This window comes from Pholis gunnellus (assembly GCF_910591455.1).
Source record: "Pholis gunnellus genome assembly, chromosome: 8".
Classification (NCBI taxonomy): domain Eukaryota; kingdom Metazoa; phylum Chordata; class Actinopteri; order Perciformes; family Pholidae; genus Pholis; species Pholis gunnellus.
The window spans coordinates 5,641,173-5,663,820 of NC_136534.1; the positions used below are offsets into that span (position 1 = coordinate 5,641,173).

Consider the following 22,648-nt stretch of genomic DNA (forward strand, 5'->3'; position numbering starts at 1 on the left):
TCAGCTACATTTTTTATGTAAGATTTGAAAGTCTGTGATGAGTGATGGAAGGTGGCTAACATCATTTAATCACAAAGCTGGCTCAAATGTGAGCAAGTTGGTTGGCACATGTGTGCATTTTGGTTGTCGCCATCTTGTTTTTTTTGCAACCAAAAGTATGAGGGATGAGCTAAGAACAACCGAACGCTGAGTAAGAAGTTTTTAGGGAGACAAAATGTTACAAATAACTTTCATGAACTGTAAACACACTGTGAAAGGATGAAAGTTGTAAGATGAAAACAAAGACAACTCTCAGTAGGGACAACACTGTGGTAGCGACCTGTAAAAGAAAAAGTACTCATGGTACCATTAACATGCCAGATATTAGTATGATACTGTTATTGTTGTAGATCAGGTGGAGCTTAACCACCCTACTTTGTATACTATTTTGGTAGTTAAACCCTTAACAATACGTCATTTTAGCAACTCATCGGTTTTATGTGTAAAACTGAAAAGTAACTTAAAGCTGTCAGTTAAATGTAGTGGAGTAAAGAGAGTAAACATACTTAGTTACTTTCCAACCCTGATATTTCTCTACAAACATGGGTCTGTCGTCCACATGTAAGTTATATTCTTGATAAAAAAAATGTTCAGTCTTTTACTTTTTTTTAATGAAATATTGCATATTTTCCTCTTTGAGGAGCATCCAAAAGCTCTTTAAATTAAACAATTTGAGAGAATTAAACACCGACCTTTAGCTATTAGAGACAGGTGATGTCACTAATCACCTGTCATTTTTATTGTTGATAATAATCCAAATCCATTAATAAGATGCATTCACTTATAAATGTTTTATCTGCTAAACTAAATTTGTGCCCTTGAGGACTTTTTAGTGTTTAATAAGTGAAATAGTGTTTAAACTCGCCCAGGCCCCCGGCCCGGCCTGCCACCCGGTCTGCATTGCATCCGACCCCGATGCTCGTCCCTGTGACTGGTGGGTCCACAGGGTGGCTGCTCCATGATGTTTCTTCGGGCTGAGCCCGACCGGGCCCCAAGGGCGAAGGCCCGGCCACCAGACACTCGCTGACGAGCTCCCCTCCTGGGTCTGGCTCCAGGAGGGTGCCCCGGTTTCCCTGGTCTGGGCGAGGTGGCTGAAGTCTGTGGGCTGCTATTATTATTATGTCATCATTTTTTAACTGCTCTTAGTCTGGGCTCTCCCCTGAGACCTGTTTGCCTTGTGTGTGTGTGTGTGTGTGTGTGTGTGTGTTTTGCTTCTCACTTCTTCTACTTCCTCCATCAACTCCTTGTCTTTCATTTGTCTTTTCAGTTCCCCCTTTTGTCTTTTCTCATTTTCTTTCCTGTCCTTCTTCTGTATTTTCAATTCCTCCTTTTCTCTCTTCTCTTTCTTCTCCCTCTCTTCCTCCTCCTTCCTGGCCTTCTTCTCCTCCTTCTTAAACTGCGCCTTCTCCTTGTCTGTTTTTTGGGCGAGCTTTTGAAGGCTGAGGTTTTGAACCTTCAGCGTTTTGCTTTGCAGGAGCTTGATGTCCTCTTCCTTTTGGTTGCGCCACTCCTCCTCCATCTCTCTGCTGCGTCTCTGCAGCTCCTTCTCTCTCTGGAAGCTCTCCTCCTTTGCGGCAAGCTCGCATCTCATCTGATGTTCTAGAGCCCTGAGTTTTATTTTCCACTCCGTCTCGCTCCGGATGAGCTCGATGTCTTTCTGCGTGGCTTGGCTGTCCAGGTCCGGGACGGTCTGCCTCACCTTCTTCTCAAAGTTATCTTGCTGAAAATGTTTTCATAACGCAAATGTGATTTTGTACATTTACATTCAAGCACATGAACAAGATAAATCATTTGTAAAACCATGTGACACTTTTAATGACAGCAACAGCAAGAAAACACTTGACAAAAACAACAGCAATAATATTAAATATAATAGCACACAAAGTTATTTTGGCAGCAGTTTCAAATTTCCTTTTGATGGACTGCTGAAGTCATGAAGGATGCCCACCTTCACGTCTGATCAGCAGATTATCACAGAGCATACACAGTGAATAGATCACAGCTGATGTGCTCTCATGATGAAATACAGCACATTCTTACTGCACATAGCAGCTTCACATGCCTCCACATGAGCCTGTCAACAGTAATACACGATAAATGTCTGCCCAGTACTGCCACCTAGTGGACGCTCACTGGTAGAACTTGTTGCCAAAATAGAAAAACACAAACAAGCTCCGATACTTGGGATAAACTTGAGTCCAGGGCCCTATTCCTCGTACGTGGTTGAACTAAGTCGATCAAATGTCCTATTATCCAGCTTAAATTAACTCGATGATTGACATCAGGCTATCTCGGTTCCTCAAAGGCTGATCCGCGCTCAAACAGTCTCGTTAATTTGAACCAGATGTCAGACAACAGGATCGTTGCGCGTGCCCGTCCTACTTCAAAAGGGGGAAGCGTCGATCACCGAAACCATGATTTTCTAACAGTACAACGGCAAATAAACTCAAAGAAAGAGTCTCTTTTTACTCCGCTGACGAGCAGGAGATGATCATGAACGCATATGAGGAATTCAAGACCATAATCATGGCGAAATCTAACGCTGCGAGGGCTAGACGAGAAGCATGGCAAAATATCGCAGACGTCGTTAAATGCGCAAGTGTTGGGAAAATGTATAGGTTAATTTTAAGTGCCTCATCACCCCAATCAATCAGATGATATTTCTTTAAATGTGCCTGCTGGCAGTAGGCTTAATGGAATGCATCATCCAATGAGATCTATAGCGAAAATAATTATATCAACTCTTTCAGAATAAGTAGATAAAAACAAGCCCAAAGAGTATCTGATACGAATGAATAGATACTTATGAGGATATATGTAGGTGTATGCACGTATATATTATGTACTATATATATATGTGTGTATATACATGTATGTGTAGATTACCATATAGAATAGGAGTTTGAATATGCGTGTGTGAATCTGTGTATGGGCGGATCAGTGTGTATGTATTATTCATAATAAGCAGTAAAAATAAATTGTGTGTAATTCTCTCTATTCGTATCATGAGTCCACCTTAATCATGTTCTACAATAATGATATGCTATAGTGTACTAATAATACTGTCATATCATTATGAGTGCTTTCAACCATCATGTAGTTCAACCAGCCATCAAGAGGACACGGGAGCAAGTAAAAACTAAGCACAAAAACATTATTTAGAATGGTGATCAATACAACATGTGCCATGGTAATGTAATGAACACATCCATAAGTTTCTTAATCGCCAAATAAACTTCATGAACAGCACGGCATGCAGCGGCTTTCCCGATGTTCTCCGCATCACCGACACTGTACAAACATGAACCACTCGCAAAAAAGCGCGAGGCTGTGATACAGTCTGTGAGACAGTAGATGGCGTGTGGTGTTCAATGTACGGCTCGAGAAGGTCTTTAAATAAATGATTCCTTGTCGGTAGAATCGATAGCGCTCGTACAGGAAGTCATCATGATGTGATAACGGATCTTGGCGATCTCGAAGAACTCTCTCCCTATAAAACGCTAATCTGACTAATATCGCTTCCTCATCGATGGATCTCTGAGGAAGGGAGCTGACACTTTTTTTCCGGGGGAGTGGCAGCGTATCCAGCGGATCTAGCTCAAGCCTGCTCTGGAGCAGGTTCAGGCTTATGGATGTGTTGCTATGGTGATTTTTCCAAACTTGCTTCGAGGAACCAAAAAGCCTCACTTATGTAACCTCATCCTGAAAATTATCCGGCTAACTCAGTTAGCCACGTACGAGGAATAGGGCCCAGGCGGCTTCACCGAATCAAAACAAGAAAAGTTCGTTCTCTGGAGACAATTACGTGACTATTGAGAACTTTAAATGACTGCTTGCTAAGCAGTCACACAGTAATGAGGTAGGTTAAATCAAGGCGGGGCACAAGAGAGTGTAGGTAAATGATATAGGACGAGTAGAATCATAGTAGAAGATAGTCTGCTCTCTGTTCCTCCACCTAAATCTTTCTCTGTCTGCCAAAGCTGCTCCTCGTTTGAAGTGAATGGGCTGTGTTTAGGTGATAATCTCGTGCGTAAAAACAGCCACTTCGCGTCCTGTGGCCACGAGCCTTTTTTACGCGTGGAAACCAGAGTTATTTATAGGAATCATGGAGGTACAGTCGGAAGGTGAATTTTATATAGATCATAAGAAAAACAATCAAACATTGAATTTCGTTCTTTACGTTGTGTCTTTTATCTAAATGTCCTTGTTTCGCAATGACGGGCAGAATATTGTGGTGTATATTTCCCTTACACCGCAGCTCACTTTCATCTCATCCAGGATTTTCCTGGGTTTCATTTTCTACCTCATGTGATGAAAATAATTCAGTAGAATTTTTCTTTTCATTTTCCCATTTTTTAGCGCCTCTGTTATTTCCATCTGATTTAAATGACACGTAATGCAAACCTGCACACGTGACACCTTTTTGTCACCATAGAAACCAACATAAACTGAGATTGAACTACCTTTAAAATTGCTCTTGGAAAAAATAAATAAAATAAAGTGAGGTGAGAATTTAAAAAAATGATAATCACACATGTGAGAGGATTCATGAGAGTGACATTCAGTCTGGTGAAATCATGTGAATATCCATCATGAAGGACACAGCAGACATTTGCAGAGAACTAGAAACTAATAATCCCATGTTGGAATAATACTGACTGGCTCCAGGTTTTCTGCGTGTCAGTGACTACGACAGGGGTGGCCAACCCGCGGCTCCCGAGCCGCATGCGGCTCTTTGCCCGCTTCCATGCGGCTCTTACGTTCATATCGAAGTTTGTATTTGTGTTTTTTTAATGTGCGTGTTCGCTTCGCTTGAATTAAATACGGTATTTTCGTCAAACGCGCATGTGCGGCCACAGATTACGTTCCTCGTCGACCCATTTAACGCCGAGACGGACTGTTTGAAAGCCCCGCTAGTCACAGATGAGGATGCGGCTGAGTTGGAGATGATCGATCTTTGTGAGGAGGACCAACTCAAACCTGCTTTAAGGGACGGGACCATTGAGTTCTGGAACAGTGTGCCAATGAAAAAATACCCCAATGTCAAACGGGCTGCGCTTAAGATACTGTCAATGTTTGGGTCAACATACGTCTGCGAGTCTGTGTTTTCTACCCTGAAACACGTGAAATCAAAGCATCGATCTGTTCTGACTGACACCCATGTGAAAGAATTGCTCCGAGTGGCAACAACGGAATACAAGCCAGATTTGAAGAGGATTGTTCAAGGCAAGGAATGCCAGAAGTCCCACTAAGTAACATGCATAGTAAAAGAAAAACACTATTGTAAATTATTATATTTTTGTTTGTGGACTTGGTTGAACTGAGAGTTTGTCTGTGTGAGACAGTGCACACAATGTTCATTGTTGAAAATGACTGGCCTGTGGTCTTAGTACTGTAGGAGTCAATTTCTGTCATTATCATGTTGGTGTGTGACATTTACAATAAATCTGGCTGAGCAAAGATATGTGTGTGTGTGAGGAAGGGATAGGGTGATGTTCATGTGTGCCCATGTGTATGATGTGGCTCTTTGCGGTAACACAGTAAAAAATGTGGCTCTTGGTCTCTGACTGGTTGGCCACCCCTGGACTACGAGGTCATTTTATTAAATCACAAATGTATAGGAATATGCGCTTATAGAGCATACTAGAGCTCCTTTTAAAGTATTTTTAGGGCATTTTTTTCACAAGAAATGTCTATAAAAGCACAGAGTTCTGTCAAAAAAAAAAAGTTATTTATATTTTGTATAATCTTATTGTTCAAGAAAGGTGAAAAAAGCCTATTGTGATTATAATTCCCTCATTTCCGTGAGGACATGAATGCAGCTTTAAAAAGTTACGAAATGACGCGTTGGTACTGAATACTTTCGCTTCCTAAAACAGAAAGGGTCTGCGGACTGTTATTACCGGGTAGAGTACACAACCCGTGGTGTGATATCAACAAGAGTTACTTCCTTTTAACACTTTTAACACGTATGTTCACTATTTTTATTTTAAAGTAGCGTGTTGGTGTGCCCGCATCACCATGGTCGGACTCAATGGTCGGTAGGTAGCGTTATGTTTCCCCTGCGGGTTTTCTTTTATCCGGGCTAAATACGGAACAATTGTAACGTTAGCTAGCGCTCGTGACGCAACATGCAGCGGTTGTGTCAATATTTGTAACTTTGTGTTCGTCTGTTGTCATCCACATATCTTCCTTCAACCGACTTTCTAAACTCAGAGACAGAGAGAGAGAGAGAGACAGAGGAATGTGTAAACCTCAACAGCTAGTTAACTGTTACAAATGAGTGGTTCGTTATTTAATGAGAGCTGCTGACCGGTTCTTCCTCAGTGAGGCCATAGGAACCATCAAAAAAAGAGTGAGGAAACAGCTAGGGCACACAAGAGGGAGGTTAGTGTACAAATGATGGTCTTTACTCGACGACTAGATCAATGTAAGATGTTTATAGCATTGATTTGTCAAAGTGATAAACCAGTTAACAACTCTTTGGGTATCTGCTGTGCGCTTTAGCCAGGGCTGACGAGTGTTTTATAGACTATTCATATTCAGTCATCTACAAATATCATCTGGACTCATCAAAACGCAGTAACCAATTTCTGCAATTCTCGTTGTGAGTACAATTATAACATCTGTGATATCAGTGTAAACACTGTATCTATGAAGACTGCTGAGGCTGCTCTTACTGTAATTTGTGGGTGCCTAAAAATGGATTTAAAGAGAGTTAGGGAAGGTGCTCAGATGGCTCACGGTACAGTTGACCTGTCTTGTCGTCTGTAATCCCACACAGGTGACCGTTCTGCAGTAAATATGGGTGAGATGGAAGAAGCCAAGGCGTCGTGCCTTAACATCCTCACCTACCACAGGGAGCTGCTGGTGTCCCGGCTGAGGAGTCTTCAATGCATCCTGGACAACCTGCTGGCCTGCGGCTTCATCTGTGAAGAAGATGTTGAGATCGTACAGCGATCTGCCACCAAGACAGATCAGGCAGGACATCTGTTAAAAAATGTGTTTCATTGTTATTCATTAAAAAAACAAAGACAATATATTCTTATCTCTCTCTCGCTCTCTCTCTCTAAAACATGTTCTGGTTAAAAATAGAAAATAAAGTTGGACATTTTTTAAATGATAACCAACAGAGTGTGATCGTTTTCTAGGTGCGCAAAATCTTGGAGCTAGTCCAGTGCAAAGGGGAGGAGGCCTGTGAGTACTTTATTTACGTCATCTATAAAGTATGTGACGCATACATAGACTTCCAGCCGTGGTTGAAAGAGATCGACTACACCCCAAGCTGTGATGTAACGGCGATGACAGTGGTTAACACCGACCCCAGTAAGTATTACAGTCACTGATGCTGTTCTGTATGTCGACTGTCTAGACGTTAGCAGAGTATGAACAGTTGTATTGTTGTGTTGTATTGTATTGCATCATACATAGAGGTGTTTCTGCCTTTCTGTCCACTCCATTTACATCAGTGAGTGAAAAATACCAAATTGCAAGAATACATTTGACATTAAAAATGCTTAAATGGAAGAATGTATTCCAAATGTTAAGAATAAAACAGTCGTTATGCAAAAAACATTGTGTGATAAATACAATTTGGATTACTGATTCTTTGATGTGTAACTACCATTGTAATGTTGAAATTGACGTTGGAGCTAATTTAATGGGCATGTGGCCCAATTACATTGTGTGATAACAATGGAAACATTACGCACCTCAGAGTATGAAAGTGTCATCAAATGTCTGGGAAGATCTGTAGTCTTTTTTACTTATTTTATCAGATACATTTAGCTCATTTTAAGATGAATGGTGATGAATTGTGAAATAACAGCTCAGGTCAAAGCATGTTAAAAGCACTTCTCTCAACTTAAAGGAGACATATCATGGTCATATCCAGTTTCATACTTTTATTTGGGGTTTTTAGCATGTTTACATGTTTGGTGTTTTAATTAACCCTTTATTTTTCTCACACTGTCTGTCTGAACACATCTGTATTCGCCCTCTGTCTGGAACACAGTTTTATCGCCTGTCTCTTTAAGTCCGCCTCCGAAAAAGCCCAGTCTGCTGTCATTTGTCGGTGTTCATGGGACTTGCTTGTCTTGACTTGGGACTTGGGGAATTGCCTATCTTGATTTGGGACTTACCTGTTGTGGCTTGGGACTTGACTTAGGAATTGTCTGTCTTGATTTGGGACATGGCTTGGGACTTACTTGTCATGACTTAGGTATTGACTTGGGGAGTTACTTGTCTTAAATTGGGGGCTTGTTTGTCTAGATTTGCGACTTGTCAGTCTTGACTTGGGACTTGAGGGTAAAGAATTGAGTCTTACTTGTGATTTGCAAAACAATGACTTGGTCCCACCCCTGGGTCCTTAGTAACAATATTCTGAATCACCAGACCTTATGACACCACTGAAAGCTTCTGTATTGCACTAATTCACTGTCTTCCTCCTCTAAGTCAGCAGGTATTGTGAGAAGTTGAGGCATGAGATGAGCCGGGACACCTGCTTCATCATGTCATACGGCCAGCGAGAGGAGACCCGCCTGGAGGACCTATACACTGACACACAGATGGAACTGCTAAACGACTGCAATGAAAGTTTGGGCTTCTTGGAGAGTCTGGACCAGCTCCTAGGAGACCATGCGTTCTTCAATCCCCAGGGTGAAACCATCTATATGATTGGGGATGCTGGTGTGGGAAAATCCATCCTCCTGCAGAAGCTCCAGAACCTCTGGTCCAAGAAGGACCTGCAGACGGACGCCATCTTCTTCTTTAAGTTCCGCTGCAGGATGTTCAGCATCTTCAAGGACACAGATGAGATCTCCCTCAGAGACCTTTTGTTCAAATACAACTGCTACCCAGATCACGATCCAGATAATGAGGTGTTTGACTACATCCTGCGCTTCCCGGAGAAGGTTCTTTTTACATTTGATGGCTATGATGAGATCCAGACGAGTGACCTGATGAATGCTCCTGAAGTGGTGTCACCAGAAGTCAAGGCACACCCTGTCCAGCTGCTCAACAGCTTGCTTTGTGGGAAACTACTCAAGGGCTCCCAGAAGGTGCTGACGGCCCGGACGGGGACCGAGTTCCAGAACAGGGTGATCAGAAAGAAGGTGGTTCTGCGGGGGTTCGCCCCGGCTCATCTGAAGACCTACATTGATCTTCACTTCAAGGAGCAGGAGCACCGAGACCTGGTGTCTGTTCAGCTGGATGCCAGCCCCCACCTCTGTGGCCTCTGCTCCACCCCGCTGTTCTGCTGGATTGTACTGAAGAGCTTCAAGCACCTGCACACCATGCACGATAGCTTTTATCTGCCTGAAACCTGTATCACACTCACGGACATCTTCCTCCTGCTGTCTGAGGTGTTCCTCAGCCGCTCGGGCTCACCTGCGCCGTCTCTCCTGAAGAAAAGCACTCGGTGCGTCTCAGAGACATTCAAAGCAGGGCTCAGGCCTCTCGCAGCATTTGCCAAACTGGCCCTTCAGGGTATGGAGAGAGGTAGCTTCATTTACAGCCAGGAGGAAATCACTGAGTGTGGCCTGGCAGAGGAGGACCTGACCCTGGGCTTTCTCAGACCTGTCAGTGAGTATGATGCCAGTGGGAGCCCCGCTACATTTGAAGTCCTCCATGTCATCCTGCAGTCTTTCCTAGCGGCGTTTGCTTTGGTGTTAGATGAGCAGGCTGCTGCTGGCTCCATCCTCAAGTTCTTTGCAGAGTGCAGCAGGAAAAGACAGCCGTTCTGTTTGCTGTTGGACCTCTGCATCTGTGGCTCCTCGAAGTCCAACGAAAAGACGGCATTTGAAACGAACGAACACCTCCAGTTCACTAATCTCTTCTTGTGTGGACTGCTGTCCAAGGCTCACGCCGGCCTGATGGAGCACCTGGTGTGTCCTGTGTTACTGAAGAAAAAACGGGCCTTGTTGAAATCCTACCTCTCCACCAGTGTAAAGTCCCACCTCATTGGCTTACCCCACCACAACAGTGGGGAGGGCAGGAAAGTTCACGTTTTGCCCAACTTCCTGTGGATGCTGAGGTGCATCTTTGAGACAGGCAGCAAAGACATCGCTCAGATGACAGCGAAAGGCATCATAGCCGACTTCATCAAGCTCGGTTACTGCAATGTGTTCTCAGGGGACTGCACCGCCCTGAACTTTGTACTGCAGCACCGTCAGAGGCTCCTGGGCCTTGACATGGACAACAACAACATCAGTGACTATGGGGTGAAGCAGCTGAGGCCCTCCTTCTGCAAGATGACAATAGTGAGGTAAAAAAAACATACACACGCTATAACTACCGTCAAATCTCCATTGATGGATGTTCAGACTGATATTATAATGTAAACACTAATCCAACTGTTTGTTTTCAGATTCTGTGTCAACCACCTGTCTGACAGCAGCATCGAGGTTCTTGCAGAGGAGCTGTGTAAGCACAAAATCGTGGAGGTCTTAGGGTGAGTGAACATGGTAATTGTTCCAAGATACATGTGTGCCAGTGGGGAAAACATTTTCAGATAGTGAACTCAAGTGAAAGAATTGGCCCTATTAAATTGGGAGAAAAGGGGACCAGTGGGTAAATGGGTACTGTTTTGGTCCTTTGATATATAATTGTATTTTTGGCTATACAAACAAGTGTTAGTGCTCCATAAAGTACAGTTCTGCTCAGTTATTCTGAAAGTAAAACAGAATCTTCAACCTTTAATTAGTTTTTTTGTCCTCAGGCTTTACAACAATCACATCACAGATGCTGGAGCCAAGCTAGTTGCTCAGATAATTGAGGAATGCCCGAAGCTGCGAGTTGTCAAGTATGTTTCTAACCTGTATCAATATAAAGTTTAAATACTATAATACTTACATTTGTAAAATGAATGTGTCTTATGTTTAGTAAATTGATGACATTGCTTTTTCCTTAGGATTGGGAAAAACAAGATCACTAGTGTTGGTGGGAGGCATTTGGCCAGCGCAATACAGAGGAGCACTTCTATATTTGATGTGGGGTAAGACTTCACTGCTGTAAAACGTCTTGGCTGGTTTAGATCACTTAATGCAGCATATTCTCATCCCGCTGTGCTCATGAAAGAAATGGTATCTCAAGTGACACAAAATATGTTCAGCGTGTTATCTAACAAAACATCATTGTTTAAATGTGACGATTGAACCCAAATTTGGCAAACCATTAGAATACGTCCGTCAAGCTTTCGCAAGTTGTGCAATTTTCCAAGCGTTTTTTTCGGCTAACTTGACAGGTTAACAGCCGTATCCACAATCCATTGGTGAATAATCATGGTAAATTACAGCACAGAGGAGGAGTTTGACTTGTTGATCTTGATGGAGGTCTGTGCGCAAAATAAAAATGTGACATTAAAGGTGCAGCATGTAGGATTTGGCGGCATCCAGCGGCGAGATTGCAGATTGCAACCAACTGAAACTTCTCCTGCGTGCCAAGCGTGTAGGTCGGAGAACTACAGCGGCCAAAGCGAAAACATGAAAGTGCAAATGGTCCTATCTAGAGCCAGTGTTTAGTTTGTCTGTTCTGGGCTACTGTAGAAGCATGGCGGCCGGCTCTGTGAAGAGGACCTGCTCCTTACGTAGTTATAAAAAGGAGCACAACAATTCTTATTTCCAAGTGATTATACACCAAAGAAAACATACTTTAGTTAATAATATATTCCATTTCTGCCAATTGAACCCTCTAATTTGTATACACTGTACCTTAAAAGCATGAAAATATGTCTAATACATTTTCTCTTGGAGGATGCTGCAGGTCCTTTGTGTTTGTATGCTTTGTGACGCAGCCCGATGACTGTTTGCATATCTTTGATTGCAGAATGTGGGGGAACAGCATTGGCGATGAGGGAGCAGAGGCATTTGCGGAAGCTCTGAGGCACCACCCGAAACTTACCAACCTCAGGTGAGAAGGCAGCTACCTGCAAAGACAATAAAAACCTGCTGATTTAAAATCATTGATTAAATTGAGTAATTTCTATGTTCTAGTCTCTCAGCCAATGGCATCACATCTAAAGGTGGGAGGTGCCTGGCAGAAGCGCTGAAAGAGAACAACGTCCTCAGGATATTCTGGTAGGCAGGTCGCCCAGTTTGAGCGAAGTGAATATCTGAAGTCCTAACAGAACTACTCTCTGTATTGAAGTGCGTGTCTGTGCTGTTGTAGGTTGGTGCAGAATGAGTTGACTGACGATGCAGCTCCACACTTGGCTGAGTTGGTCCAAGCGAACACAGGTTTAAGCCACCTCTGGTAAAGAAAACACACACGCTCTGTATTTACTCACATGATCTGAAGACCAGGGGTCTCATTTATAAAACAGTTACGTAGGATTCACACTAAATGTTTGCGTACGTACAAAGGAAATGTACCTAAGCCAAAAAATATTCTGATTTATAAAACCTTGCATACGCTTCCAGTGTACAATTTCCTTTTATAAATCCTAAACCAACCTGTAAATGTGCAGAGCTGGTTCAGCCTCACATCCCGCCCTCTACACGCCCATATTCGACCATAAACGGTCGATGCAAAGCACCTCATGAGTGCTGATGCATAGAAATGAGCTGGTGATCATGAGGTCTTTATGGTGAATCACAGAGACGACCGAGCCACAGAAATCCAAGTGCTTGTGGATGAGATGATCCCTGAACACTCGTTCTCTCCCAATTCCTCCATTGACGCAGTCCTAACACCAGAGTATCTATCGTGCAGCATTACACATCACCAGTCTCACTGTAGTATTTATATGTTTACAGCAATCAGACTGATCGCTTCCTAAATGATCACGACAGTTAGTTTATTTCCAGACTTTGCTAATTTAGGGTGAGGTGACTGGAGAAGGCAGAGTGTTTGACAGTCACCACGGTGACTGCGCTCTGATACTCTCATCAGACAGCTGTTTACAGTTTGTCTGTGTACAGTAGGCTGTATCTGTCACTATGGAATAAACCATAAATTAATCAATAAAGTCAAGCTCACTGCAGCGATTGTACAAACTAAAATCTAAAATCATTCTTGGTGATTTTAGAAGAGACTATTGACGTTCCATTCTGCAGTTCTTTAACGCTATTTGACGTTATCTTACAGTGATCATTTCAACAGCTGCAGCTGATGCAAAATTTGACCTTTTAACAATTGAAATGTGCTTCGTTATGGCTCACTAGTACAAGCACAAATAACACTGCTGGTTTGAATGTTAATTAATGATAAAGAGAATATATAAGTGCAAAGTAACGTTTGATATGAAGTCAAATTACATGTGTGAGAGGCATCATTATACGTACAACGATGCCTCTCACATTTCATTTCTGCAGTCTTGTCTTCGAGTCACCACCTCAACATCTGCTTCGCCATTTTCCCGTCTCCAGAATGTTCGTACGCATGGGTCAGAGATCCGTACAGGTGCGCACATTCTCCAGTCAAGTTTGTTTTTATAGATCACAATGTTTGCGTGGGAAGTGGCGAACGTCTCTCTTAGGCCCCGTTTTGTGCGTTCGCAGCGGTCATAAGTGAGATCCCTGTTGAACACCATGGTCAGACACTGATCATCAGAAAGTCACATGCTTTTTATATTTGTCTGCAGGTTAATCAACAATCAGTTCACCGTGGATGGGATCAATAACCTCGCTGCAGGCCTTACCAACAACACAGCACTCAAAGAGATATGGTGAGGATCAAGTATCATCACAGTGACTCAGGCGTTTATTTAGAGAAAAAAAGCTGTTTTGTTGCATTCCATCTGTGGTAACATTTAATTTCATCCAATTATCAAAGTGATGCAAGAAAAGAAGACTCAGACTTTATCACGGTTTTATCACAGGTAAAGTGAGACTGTGTAGCAACAACCACATGAATGATTAACAGTAGTACAGGTAGAGAAGAGACGTGAAGTCAGTGAAGACAGCAATGGAGTGACTCCGGAAGTTAGCGTCTCACTGGTTCTCTCGACAAAAGATAAGAAAATAAGCTCTGTGGCAACCACGGACCTTATTTCAGGCATATAAGCAAAAACCCATTTCAAAAACTGTTAGGAAAATTCACTCGAGACCGATGGAAAATCATTAAACAGGACATTTATTCTTGCAAGAAGGAGACAGAGTTAATTCACATACAGTATACATGGATCAAGGCTGCTCGGAGATCTGTCTCCGAGCCTCTGATATTTATACCAAGTAAACATACAGTGTCACAGGCAATACGTCACAAAATCATAACACACACGAGTTGCCTTCATACAGCATATTCTAATTATCGGGACACTTTAACAATTCGTTCTAGTACAAAGGTCACTTTTATAATCGGAAGACGCCATGAAGTATTGACACCGTCTACAACTTTATCTGTGGCACTTAATGTCAGAGGAAGTTCACACAACAAGGACACATAAGGACACCAAGCTTTGTAAGCTGTGAAACCACACATTATATTTAGTCATTTAGATTTTGACTGGAACAAAAACCTATTGATTCGAGACGAGGGAACAGGAAGTGCAAAAAACTAATTTCCGCATTTTAGGACTCATTCCTGCAGCACTCGACATCTATTCTGTCAATTTTGCTAACATTAGTAACCATAAGCTATGGTCATACCAGCCCAAGTATAAAACCGAAGCTGAGAAACTGTGTTTTTTTTTTATTGCTTATATTCAACTTTTCATTTGTGGGGGACGGGATCTATTTTCTTGAAACAGGATCTTTTGGGAGGTCATAACACAATGACGTCTCACTGTCAATTGCAAACCAATTGTATCATTATGTAATATTGGATAGCTGGTAGGAGGGGCAGAGGCGAATGGATCTTTATGGATTGGCTGGCTTTAATCAATATTTGTATAATGACAATGTATCAGGAGACGATGTTAAAGGTGTCGCTCTCAGTGATGAGCCTACGGAGAGTTATCAACAGAATCTGCAGCTCCACTCGACTTTACAGAGCAGAGTTTCAGCTCACTGTTGAGCTGTCCGACCGGCAACTTTACTGTTTGGTCTCGCTCTCACGGCCTTCATAGCGTTGTTTTGGGCCGCAGCAGGCAGCTCTTTTGAGAGAAAAAGCTCTAAAACACGACCTGCCCAGCAGCAAACAGCAGACCGACACAGCGAGAGACTAGCTGGTGAACACAGTGGAGCGTTTAACAGTTAGAGAGACCGATAGTTCCATCAGTCAGTAGAGACCCAAAATAGAGCTAAAAGTGAGAGAATAATGGACTCACATGGACACAAACACAACTCCAGATGACTGATCATGTTGCCAAATGGCCCAAAGAAAACGTATTACAGGTTAAATAATGCTAATAACAATATCTTAAACTATGTTATTGATGCAGTTATTGCCAAGGATAATAGAAGAAGCTTTCTTCTTTTATTCTCCCTTTTGAAAGCATGAATGTCTGATGGTGTCTGATTGTTTTCTGACAGTGTGAAAGGAAACCAGCTCTCTGAGGAGGAAGAGGAACTGTTCGTGGAAGACAAAAGGCTGCGGTTCCACTGACTGGGCACTCCTGTAAGACAAGCATGTGCTGAATAACGTCCGTATGAAAAGACAAAGTGTGTTCACTGTATGCCCAGTGCCACCAAGCTGACACAGTATGGTGTATGATGTCACCTGGGTGCAACTGTTTGGCTGAATATAATATAAACACTGTATACGCATCACATTGTTCATTGTTGATGAAACCATTTTTGCAAAACAGTCCGTTTCATGTTCATGTAGAAGATGTTTACTGTGAAATTTCGATATTTGACTGCCGACATGACTGGGGAAAAAAGGAAGTGGAAACACATGAAAAAGAGGAAAACGAACCAACGGCTTCCTTCTCCGTGAACCCTTTTGTAGACTTTAGGTGCATATTTTTATTTGTATGCATTTATAAACATAAATCTATTATATTTATTATTTGACTATAACAGCTAGTTTTCCACATAGCTGATGGGATGCGTTGAGGTGTACATTAGTGTGAGGAGAGTGAATCATGTTTACTGTCTGTTCAGAGATATACAGATACTCTTTGGCAACTGGATGCCAATAAGAATGTCTTCAGTTGCATGACATCAGTGTAGACATTTGTTCTGATGGACTCTGGTCAACGAGGACAAAACATGGCGCTTAGTTCAGTAAAGAAGACTGCTCTCTTTATTCTCTGGGTCCGTTTCCCTCGATTGATCTTTTTCACAGCAGAACTCATCAAATGAATTATGCCACTGTTCTGTTGAAGTGTTCCAGTAATCTACTGCATGACATTGAGCTAGCATGGCCAATAGTAGCGTCCTCAAACTGACATACCCAAATGGAAGGCAGACATTATTTAGGTTGAAAATGACAGCCGTGCTTTCTCTGCTATATCTTTAAATTTATGCCGCGAAAAAGGCCTATTATTAGGGCCCGAGCACCGACAACGTCGGGTCCGCGAGGTCCCTATTGTATCTGTAGGAATTATTATTCTTCCCTATGATGAAAATGCGTTTAAGGGTATCTGACATGTCCCCAACCTCCCCATATTTGGCGAGCATATCAGGACTGCGGGAAATTTTGATATTTTATGGGTCCAATGCTCGAGCATGACAAAATGACTCGCTAGCGCCCCCTAGAAGTTGGAAAGGCAAGCCCCGACAGCCCGTATGTCCAAATTACTTAAGATTTTACAGACATGAGCAACTGAATGAGTTCTACAAAAAATCCTCTTGGGACCCTAAGCTCCGCCTACCAAAATCTTCCGCCATTTTGAATTTTGTAAAAAAAAAAAAAAAATCACTTCTCCTAGACCCTGGGTCTGATTGGTACCAAATTTGCTGTAAATCATTATTGGATATCTATCATCAACAGTTATGAAAAGTTTGTTGATATCTTATTGCATTAAGAATATATGGACCAATGAATTTCATGAGGAATTGGCCTTCTACAGCAATATATATAATTTCAAAACCATGTGGCTTATCATCACGAAATCTGTAGCATATGTTCACATTGTGTCCTGTAACATACCCTCAAATTCTTATTCCATACAACCTCTAGGGGGCGATGCAGTAATACTCCCATTTCTTTGCATTTTGAGGCATTTTTCATTGTTTTCAGGTATTGTACTTTAACGAACTCCTCCCACAGAATTTATACAATCAACTTCAAATTTGGTCAAGATGATCTAAAGACATTCATGATGAAAAGTTACTGAAATGGTGTACTGACATTGAACGACCTTCGTTTTATGTGGCGCCCATGTCAGGCACATTTCGTGCCGTTCGCCATGAAAGAGGAAGTTGTTGTAACTACAAGGTGCTTTATTCAATCTGCCTCAAACTTGTTTTGCATGATGCTGGTCCAGGCCTGAACACATCTCCATGCCAACATTTTCACAAAGTCATAGCGCCACCTACTGGCACAAGGAAATGACAAGTTTTACACTTTGATGTACTTCGACTAGGAAGTTGCCCAGATCACTCTCAAATATGGTAAGGTAATTTGTAAGACAATGATGATGCTTCATCATGAATATTGTGAGTTGTCGTTAAACGCTGTTGCCGTGGCAACGCGTCATTCGCCATGAAAAATGAAGCTTATTTTTCTGTGGCTTAGGATGCTCAACAAGCCTTGGAACTTTGCAGAGGTGTCATAGGTGATGGAAATAAATATTTCATATGGCTTTTTGGCTTGACACTTTCAAATTGCCTCGATAGCGCCCCCTACAAATATTCAAAAACCCAGCCCCAGCGCTACGTTTGACCTACATGTATGCAATTTGGTAGCCACGTGTATCATATGAAGACTTAAAAAAAAGTGTCTTGGGACCATGCTCTAAAATTAACGGAAAGGCGGCCATTTTGATTTTTGTGTGAATTTTCCCATGCTTTCAAGTCGCTATACTTTAACAAACTCCTCCTAGGGACTTTGTCAGATCCACTTCAAATTTGGTCAGTATAATCTAAAGACTGTTGCAATTAAAAGTTACTAAAAGTTTTACGTTTAATGGAATGGCGTAGCCGTGGCATGGCGGCCATTTTAAGTGATTCGCCGTTAAACAAGCTGATGTAACTCCACTGGACTTGCTCAAATCTGTCCCAAACTTGCCATACTTGATAATAGTCATGGCCTGAGGATGTCTATGAGCCAATTTCCACTTAAAGTCATAGTGCCACCTACTGGCAACAGGGAGACAGCGTTATGTGACACACTGAATTGGATTTACACAATGTGGCCTATACTTGATATCGAGCAAAATAATGCATGTTTGCGCATGTTCTCTAGCGCCACATAGTGGATACAGGAACTGGTGAAATATTTGCGTTACATAATTTCCAGTGTCACACAGTCAAAGCATTAAAAATACGTCTACCTTGTGGGCTCGCTGTCTGATGGTCGCAGATATTTATGGCCGCTTCTGCCGTCATCCCGCCAGTACCCCCGACGTGCGGGAGGATGCGAGGGCCCGTACATCGCTGCTTGCAGCTTTAATTAGGGCCCGAGCACCGACAACGTCGGGTCCGCGAGGTCCCTATTGTATCTGTAGGAATTATTAGGGCCCGAGCACCGACGTAGTCGGAGCGGAGGACCTATTGTAATCGTAATGTTTATTAGGGCCCGAGCACCGACGTAGTCGGAGCGGAGGACCTATTGTAATCGTAATGTTTATTATTAGGGCCCGAGCACCGACGTAGTCGGAGCGGAGGACCTATTGTAATCGTAATGTTTATTATTAGGGCCCGAGCACCGACGTAGTCGGAGCGGAGGACCTATTGTAATCGTAATGTTTATTATTATTATTATTATTATTATTATTATTATTTTTACTCTTTTGTCGCAAAAAGGAGGTGCTTGGGATTCTGGCAACATTTTGAAATTTTGCACGCAAGCCAGAATTTGTGAAAATTGCAGTCTGATTGGGGTGTCCAGCTGCGTTATGAAATATTGGCTCGCTAGCGCCCCCTATTGAGTAGCCCCAACATTGGGTTTCACCGAGCTGTATGAAACTTGGTAGGTATGTGGAACGTGATGGGGCGTACAAAAAATCCTCTTGGAATTTTTCACTAAACCAAACAGGAAGTCGGCCATTTTGAAGTATATGACGTTTTTGGACCGTTTCAAGGCATCATACTTTAACGAACTCCTCCTAGAGATTGAACCCGATCGACTTCAGACTTGGTCAGTATGCTCTTGAGACCTTGGCAGTGAAATGTTACTCAAAGATCAAAAAGTTATCGTACTATGTATCCGTGGCGTGGCGTTAAAAAAACACCATTCGCCATGAAAAAGGAAGTTGTTGTAACTCGGCCGTACATTGTCTAATCTGCTCCAAATCTCTCATATGTCATATCATCCTGACTCAGAGCACATCTATATGAAAATTTTGAATCATAGTAAGAGCGCCACCTATTGGCAACTGGAAGTTGTACGTTTTGTACTTTGACATCCTGCTCCTCACAGATTAATCAGATCCCTCTCAAATGTTGCCAGGAAAGCCTTAAGACCTTGATCATGCTTCATTGTGAAGATTGTAAGAAGTTGTCGAAGGGCGGCGACGTGGCGGCTCGGCGAATTTCGATCCTTCGCCATGAACGAATAAACTGATGTAACTCGACTCCACATCATCAGATCTTTACCAGATTTCACATGTTTGATTAGACTCCAGGCCTGAAGACATCTGCAGGCCAATTTTTAATCATAGTCATAGCGCCACCTACTGGTAACAGTAAGTTAAAGACTTTATACTTTGCCTTGTTTCTCTTAGTAGGTAAATCAGATCAACATCAAACTACTTCCACACAAATGTAAGAAGTTCATAATGCCAGTTCATGAAGCTTTTGATGTTTCGTCAAACGCCGTTGCCGTGGCGACGCAGTCTTCGCCGTGAAAAACGAAGGTCGTTTTGAGAGGCTTAAAAAGCTCGAAACATAAGCAAACTCTGCACGCAGATTACAAGCCCAAAATGTAGTTATATAATATGATTTTATTCATTCAGAGTGGCAAATCGGCTCAATAGCGCCCCCTACAACATTTCGACGAAGCAGCCCTCGCACTACGTTTCACATAGACTTACACAATTTGGTGGGCACATGTATAACATGTGGACTTAAATAAAAGTCTCTTGGGACCATGCTCTAAACCCAACCGGAAGTCACCCATTTTGAATTTATTTTGAATTTCTAGTGTCGTTTTTGTCATTTCCAGGCGCTGCACTTTAACGAACTCCTCCTAGGGAAATAATCGAATCAACTTCAAAATTGGTCAGTACAATCTAAAGACCTTTGTGATGAAAAGTTACTCAAAGCTTGTTGTTTCGTGAAAAGCTGTTGCCGTGGCGACGCATTCTTCGCCATGAAAAATGAAGGTGTTTTTGAGGGGCTAAAAATGCTCAAAACATAACAAAACTTGTCAAACACATTTAAAATCATGAATGTAGTTATCTGATATGACTTTAATGTTTCAGAGTGACAAGTCGGCTCGATAGCGCCCCCTACAATATTTCGCCGATGCAGCCCTCGCAGTACGTCTCACCTACATGGATATAAATTGGGAAGTAGGTTTATTACATATAGATTTAAAAAAAGGTCTTAGGGCTCTAAGCTCTAAACCCCACCAGAAGTCAGCCATTTTGAATTTTGTATGAATTTATAGCGTCGTTTGTGCAATTTCCAGGCGCTCTACTTTAACGAACTCCTAGGAAATTAATCAGATCAACTTAGAATTTGGTCAGAACAATCTCAAGACCTTAGTGATTAAAAGTTACTAAAAGCTTTAGGTTTCATCAAACGACGTGGATTTGGTGTGGCAGCCATTTTACATGGTTCACCATCATCCATCAAGCTGTTGTAACTCAACTGTACTTTGTCAAAACTGTCCCAAACTTGACATGCTTGTTGACGGTCATGACTTTAGGACTTCTGCATGCCAATATTAACTCATAGTCATAGCGCCACCTACTGATAAGCACGGACGTAAGCAGGATTCTATAATTACAGCGGCCCAAACACTGAACTTATTAAAAGGGTTTGTGGGCACACCATGAGAAAAAGACTTCTCTGATCTAAATATGATCAAACTAAGATGCCTGGAGAGCAAAAGTTAAACAGTGGATTCTCAAACCATGTCAGTAGGCATTAGTATAAATGATCTGTCCAGAGCGTCTACCTGAGAATCAGGTTAAATGTCACAATGAATGCTTCACAAAACAGTCTAAAGTTACAGAAGAGCTTAAAAAGAAAACGGTGTTAAATTAAAGTGTTCAAGTAAAAGCAATTGATACTACTGTTTTCTTAACTTTCATGTAAATCCAAATAAAATCAGGACACTGCAGGGAGTTGAACCCCATCCCAGTAAACTGACAGTCTGTTATGTTACTAACCCTGAAGCGCATTCACGCACATTCATTTTCTTGATGATCTTAACAGGCTTTCATTTATGATTGTATTGGAGGTACCCTCAACACATTTGAGGCTTAAGACCTGTCAACGCGATCTTGTTATGCTGCTGGTCGACGCAGGAAATATCATCTAACTCATGCACGCAGTGTTTGATGGTCACAGAAACGCACGGCAGCGTCCTCCAGAGTCCTGCCAGTACCCTCGACGTGCGTGAATGTGCGAGGGCCCGGTCAATGCTGCTTGCAGCTTTAATTTTTTAGGGCCCGAGCACCGACGTAGTCGGAGCGGAGGACCTATTGTAATCGTAATGTTTATTATTATTATTATTATTATTAGGGCCCGAGCACCGACGTAGTCGGAGCGGAGGACCTATTGTAATCGTAATGTTTATTATTAGGGCCCGAGCACCGACGTAGTCGGAGCGGAGGACCTATTGTAATCGTAATGTTTATTATTATTATTATTATTATTCTTCCGATTATTTTTCATGTTTCGTCGCAAAAAGGAGGTGCTTGGGATTCTGGCAACATTTTGAAATTTTGCACGCAAGCCAGAATTTGTGAAAATTGCAGTCTGATTGGGGTGTCCAGCTGCGTTTTGAAATATTGGCTCGCTAGCGCCCCCTATTGAGTAGCCCCAACATTGGGTTTCACCTAGCTGTATGAAATTTGCTAGGTATGTGGAACGTGATGGGGCGTACAAAAAATCCTCTTGGAATTTTTCACTAAACCAAACAGGAAGTCGGCCATTTTGAAGTGTATGACGTTTTTGGACCGTTTCAAGGCATCATACTTTAACGAACTCCTCCTAGAGATTGAACCCGATCGACTTCAGACTTGGTCAGTATGCTCTTGAGACCTTGGCAGTGAAATGTTACTCAAAGATCAAAAAGTTATCGTACTATGTATCCGTGGCGTGGCGTCAAAAAAACACCATTCGCCATGAAAAAGGAAGTAGTTGTAACTCGGCCGTACATTGTCTAATCTGCTCCAAATCTCTCATATGTCATATCATCCCGACTCAGAACACATCTATATGAAAATTTTGAATCATAGTAAGAGCGCCACCTATTGGCAACTGGAAGTTGTACGTTTTGTACATTGACATCCTGCTCCTCACAGATTAATCAGATCCCTCTCAAATGTTGCCAGGAAAGCCTTAAGACCTTGATCATGCTTCATTGTGAAGATTGTAAGAAGTTGTCGAAGGGCGGCGACGTAGCGGCTCGGCGAATTTCGATCCTTCGCCATGAACGAATAAACTGA

The 22,648-nt window shown here is 42.3% G+C and overlaps 1 protein-coding gene across 1 annotated transcript; it reads left to right on the forward strand.

The window, feature by feature from the left end:
* Positions 1-3,574: 3,574 nt before the first annotated feature.
* On the forward strand, positions 3,575-17,406 carry nod1 (nucleotide-binding oligomerization domain containing 1). Its single transcript, XM_079164691.1, has 12 exons — positions 3,575-3,684; positions 6,824-7,020; positions 7,191-7,365; positions 8,494-10,303; positions 10,406-10,489; positions 10,757-10,840; positions 10,949-11,032; positions 11,863-11,946; positions 12,030-12,113; positions 12,205-12,288; positions 13,619-13,702; positions 15,450-17,406. Exons 1-12 carry the CDS (start codon positions 3,672-3,674, stop codon positions 15,520-15,522), a joined length of 2,856 nt encoding a protein of 951 aa, XP_079020817.1. The 5' UTR covers positions 3,575-3,671; the 3' UTR covers positions 15,523-17,406.
* Positions 17,407-22,648: the final 5,242 nt, after the last annotated feature.

Coding starts and splice junctions, on each gene's coding strand:
- nod1 (XM_079164691.1), top strand. Junction 10,841..10,948: donor CCGAAGCTGCGAGTTGTCAA/GTATGTTTCTAA, acceptor CTTTTTCCTTAG/GATTGGGAAAAACAAGATCA. Junction 12,114..12,204: donor AACGTCCTCAGGATATTCTG/GTAGGCAGGTCG, acceptor GTGCTGTTGTAG/GTTGGTGCAGAATGAGTTGA.